General features: G+C 56.8%; 1 protein-coding gene across 1 annotated transcript in view; it reads left to right on the top strand.

Annotated features, from left to right (window-relative positions):
• LOC311315847 (protein diaphanous homolog 3-like) overlaps positions 1 to 2,458 on the top strand; it is a gene marked incomplete at both ends in the record, with an annotated part of 177,342 nt that extends 174,884 nt beyond the window's left edge. The window contains one exon of the mRNA XM_084446546.1: positions 2,352 to 2,458. Coding sequence (XP_084302672.1) covers positions 2,352 to 2,458 — 107 coding nt within the window. The remainder of the gene's footprint in view (positions 1 to 2,351) is intronic.
• Positions 2,459 to 5,181: the final 2,723 nt, after the last annotated feature.

Below are 5,181 nucleotides of genomic sequence, written 5' to 3'. Positions count from 1 at the left end.
TCTCACACACACACACACACACACACACACACACTTCTCATTGAAGGCGTCTACCGTTCTGTAAGTGAGGCTGGCTCCCATGTGAGCTGGCAGGTCGGTGTGTGGAGGGCTGAAGAAGCTGTTCCATGTTAATCAGCAGGAGCAGGTGAGGAGAAGAGGAGAGGAGGTGTGGAGAGATGGTTGTAGAGGAGCAGGAGAGGTGGTTTAGAGGTAGTTATTATGCTTTCTCGCTCGCTCGCTCGCTCACTGCTGCTGCTACCACCCACACACACACGCTCGCACACACACATCTCCCACTCATTTTGTCCCAATTGAGCTGCCTCTCTAACTGCCGCACAGATTCAGAGATGGCCCCCCAGACATGTGACACACACACACACACACACACACATCTGCTTCCCTGACCCAGGAGTTGTTCACTTCCTGAGTACCTTGTGAGTGGTTTCCTAGGGCGCTCAGTCCTAGACAGTTGTTAGCGCTGGAGGTGGCGTCTCTAGTAATAACAACCAGGAGCCAGGCTGGCTCTGCACCCCACTAACAGACAGGGCTGTTTGGGCTGAAATAGATTGCCCCCCCCCCCCCCCCCACCTCGACAGCCATGGTGGGGTCCGCGCTGGGGGGTCAGCCATGGTGGGGTCCGCGCTGGGGGGTCAGCCATGGTGGGGTCCGCGCTGGGGGGTCAGCCATGGTGGGGTCCGCGCTGGGGGATCAGCCAGGGCGTCCCGCTGCCCCCCCCCCCCCTCGACAGCCATGGTGGGGTCGGCGCTGGGGGGTGAGCCATGGTGGGGTCGGCGCTGGGGGGTGAGCCATGGTGGGGTCGGCGCTGGGGGGTGAGCCATGGTGGGGTCGGCGCTGGGGGGTGAGCCATGGTGGGGTCGGCGCTGGGGGGTGAGCCATGGTGGGGTCCGCGCTGGGGGGTCAGCCATGGTGGGGTCCGTGCTGGGGGGTCAGCCAGGGCGTCCCGCTGCCCCCCCCCTCGACAGCCATGGTGGGGTCCGTGCTGGGGGGTCAGCCAGGGCGTCCCGCTGCTAGCCCAAACCACTTCCTGACGTAATCGACGGTCTGCTCGCCTCATTTCCTGCCCCTCTCTCTCTCTCCCTCCCTCCCTCTATCTCTCCCTCTCTCTCTCTCTCTCCTTCTCCCCCTCTCTCTCTCTCTTTTGTTCTTCATTGTGTTACTCTGACTCTGGCCAGGCATCCTCCATCTGTCGCTGGAGATCGTTGTGTGTGTGTGTGTTTCATTGCCCTACACAGACGAACCATTGCCCCTTGTAGTTCAACCCAGTGTGTGGGTGTGTGTGTGTGTGTGTGGGGGGGGGGGGTATGAGTGTGTGTGCGGGGGGGGGGGGCAGTGTGTGTGTGGGAGGGGGAGTATGAGTGTGTGTGCGGGGGGGTGGCAGTGTGGGAGGGGGAGTATGAGTGTGTGGGGGGGAGTATGAGTGTGCGTGGGGGGGGGGGGGTGTGTGGGAGGGGGAGTATGAGTGTGCGTGTTTGGGGGGAGGGGGTGTGGGGGGGGGAGTATGAGTGTGTGTGTTTGGGGGGGGGAGTATGAGTGTGTGTGTTTGGGGGGGGGAGTATGAGTGTGTGTGTTTGGGGGGGGGTGTATGAGTGTGTGTGTTTGGGGGGGAGTATGAGTGTGTGTGTTTGGGGGGGGGTGTATGAGTGTGTGTGTTTGGGGGGGGGGTGTATGAGTGTGTGTGTTTGGGGGGGGGGAGTATGAGTGTGTGTGTTTGGGGGGGGGTGTATGAGTGTGTGTGTTTGGGGGGGAGTATGAGTGTGTGTGTTTGGGGGGGGGAGTATGAGTGTGTGTGTTTGGGGGGGGTGTATGAGTGTGTGTGTTTGGGGGGGGGGTGTATGAGTGTGTGTGTTTGGGGGGGGGAGTATGAGTGTGTGTGTTTGGGGGGGAGTATGAGTGTGTGTGTTTGGGGGGGAGTATGAGTGTGTGTGTTTGGGGGGGGGGTGTATGAGTGTGTGTGTTTGGGGGGGAGTATGAGTGTGTGTGTTTGGGGGGGGGGTGTATGAGTGTGTGTGTTTGGGGGGGGGAGTATGAGTGTGTGTGTTTGGGGGGGAGTATGAGTGTGTGTGTTTGGGGGGGGGGTGTATGAGTGTGTGTGTTTGGGGGGGGGTGTATGAGTGTGTGTGTTTGGGGGGGGCGAGAAAGGCGACTGCGGGAAGGAGATGAGGGAAGCAAAAGGAAGAGAGGAGAGGGAGGAGAGGAGAGGAGGCGTGACGGTTTCTGAATGAGACGCGTGGACGCTGGGGAGGTCGTAAGGTCGGGGGTCGTAAGGTCGAGCTGCGGTTCATGTTAGGGTCATGACCTCAGTGTCTCCGTGGTGATTCTCCTCAACACAGCGAACGGGACCTGCACTCCGCACAGAGACACCAGGAAAGAACTGAGAAATGTGATGATGATGATGATGATGATGATGATGACGACCGCTTGTGGAGAGAAGTCCTAGACCTGTTGTGTCACTCTGTAGCCGGTTCAACCAGAACGTTCTCTTACCTGCCCAGATCTCAACAGAGGGGGGGAGCAGGAGTGTGTTCCTGAGTTTTATGTGTTTCTGAGTCACTTTGTGGGGGGTAGTGAGGGGGAGTATGAGTGTGTGCGTGGGGGGGAGTATGAGTGTGTGTGTGGGGGGGAGTATGAGTGTGTCGGGGGGAGTATGAGTGTGTGTGTGGGGGGGAGTATGAGTGTGTGCGTGGGGGGGGTGTGTGTGTGTGTGGGGGGGGTGTATGAGTGTGTGTGCGGGGGGGGGGGGGGCAGTGTGTGTGTTGGGGGGGAGTATGAGTGTGTCGGGGGGAGTATGAGTGTGTGTGTGGGGGGGAGTATGAGTGTGTGCGTGGGGGGGGGGGGTGTGTGCGGGGGGGGGGGGGGGGGGGCAGTGTGTGTGTTGGGGGGGTGTATGAGTGTGTGTGTGGGGGGGAGTATGAGTGTGTGCGTGGGGGGGGGGGGGTGTGTGGGGGGGGTGTATGAGTGTGTGCGTGGGGGGGGGGGGTGTGTGGGGGGGGTGTATGAGTGTGTGTGCGGGGGGGGGGGGGCAGTGTGTGTGTTGGGGGTGAGTATGAGTGTGTGTGTGGGGGGGAGTGTGTGTGTTGGGGGGGAGTATGAGTGTGTGCGGGGGGGGCAGTGTGTGTGTTGGGGGGGAGTATGAGTGTGTGCGTGGGGGGGGGGGGGTGTGTGTGCGGGGGGGGGGGGGGGCAGTGTGTGTGTTGGGGGGGAGTATGAGTGTGTGTGTGGGGGGGAGTATGAGTGTGTCGGGGGGAGTATGAGTGTGTGTGTGGGGGGGAGTATGAGTGTGTGCGGGGGGGGCAGTGTGTGTGTTGGGGGGGAGTATGAGTGTGTCGGGGGGAGTATGAGTGTGTGTGTTTGGGGGGGGGGGCGAGAAAGGCGACTGCAGGAAGGAAATGAGGGAAGCAAAAGGAAGAGAGGAGAGGGAGGAGAGGAGAGGAGGCGTGACGGTTTCTGAATGAGACGCGTGGACGCTGGGGAGGTCGTAAGGTCGGGGGGTCGTAAGGTCGAGCTGCGGTTCATGTTAGGGTCATGACCTCAGTGTCTCCGTGGTGATTCTCCTCAACACAGCGAACGGGACCTGCACTCCGCACAGAGACACCAGGAAAGAACTGAGAAATGTGATGATGATGATGATGATGATGATGACGACCGCTTGTGGAGAGAAGTCCTAGACCTGTTGTGTCACTCTGTAGCCGGTTCAACCAGAACATTCTCTTACCTGCCCAGATCTCAACAGAGGGGGGGAGCAGGAGTGTGTTCCTGAACGTGTTTCTGAGTTTTATGTGTTTCTGAGTCACTTTGTGGGGGGTAGGGATGCTTCTCTCTGTGTGTGTGTGTGTGTGTGTGTGTGTGTGTGTGTGTGTGTGTGTGTGTGTGTGTGTGTGTGTGCGTGTCTGTGTGGAAGTTTTTCTGTTTTGGTATGTTGTCGTGTTTGTAGATGTGTGTGTGTGGAAGTTTTTCTGTTTTGTTTTGTTGTCGTGTTTGTAGATGTGTGTGTGTGGATGTTTTTCTGTTTTGTTTTGTTGTCGTGTTTGTAGATGTGTGTGTGTGGATGTTTTTCTGTTTTGGTATATTGTTGTGGTGGTAGGTGTGTGTGTGGTGTGTGTGTTGTGTTTGTAGGTGTGTGTGTGTGGAGGTTTTTCTGTTTTGGTATGTAGTGTTTGTATGTGTATGTGTGTGTGTGTGGGGGGGGGGGTTCTGTTTTGGTATGTTGTGTTTGTAGGTGTGTGTGTGTGTGTGTGTGTGTGTGTGTGTGTGTGTGTGTGTGTGTGTGTGTACTCCTGCTGTTTCTGTCAAAGGTGGTAGTGTGGAGTTTTATGTTAGTCACTTTGTGGGGGGTAGGGATGCTTCTCTGTTTGTAGGTGTGTGTGTGTGTGTGGTGTGTGTGTTATGTTTGTAGGTGTGTGTGTGTGTGTGTAGGTTTTTCTGTTTTGGTATGTGTGTGTTTGGGGGGTAGGGATGCTTCTCTGTTTGTGTGTGTGTGTGTGTGTGTTATGTTTGTAGGTGTGTGTGTGTGTGTGTGTGTGTGTGTGTGTGTGTGTGTGTGTGTGGATGGTTTTCTGTTTTAGTATGTAGTGTTTGTAGGTGTGTGTGTGGGGGGGGGGGTCTGTTTTGGTATGTTGTTGTGTTTGTAGGTGTGTGTGTGTGTGTGTGTGTAGGTGTGTGTGTAGGTGTGTGTAGGTGTGTGTGTGTGTGTGTGTGTGTGTGTGTGTGTGTGTGTGTGTGTGTGTGTGTGTACTCCTGCTGTTTCTGTCAAAGGTGGTAGTGCAGCTTAAATCTTCTTTTGTTGTTGTTGTTGAATTGCTCCCTGGGTTCCCCCACGGGGCCGGCAGAACGCTGCGGTACCCAGAACCCCGTGAGAACAGTCGCCGCCGCGGAACAGGAAGTGAGCCGGTGAGCTTTGATCACCGTGGAGACAGCGGGGGAGAGAGTGACAGGGTGAGCGCCGGGCGACCGGGAGGATTCACCAGGGAACCATTAGACTGTTTAGAGAGCTTAATGAGAGGGCCCCATCTCCACCACACACACACACACACATACACACACACACACACACACACGCACACACACACACACACGGTAAACCTACTGGCATATATTAAAAGGTAAGCACAGTTCTATAACATAATGTAGACATGGTAAATGGACTGCACTTATATAGCCCTT

This window comes from Borostomias antarcticus (assembly GCF_949987555.1).
Source record: "Borostomias antarcticus genome assembly, chromosome: 12".
Lineage (NCBI taxonomy): Eukaryota > Metazoa > Chordata > Actinopteri > Stomiiformes > Stomiidae > Borostomias > Borostomias antarcticus.
The sequence above is the reverse complement of the archived record's forward strand: the minus strand, read 5'-3'. Positions and strand labels throughout refer to the sequence as shown.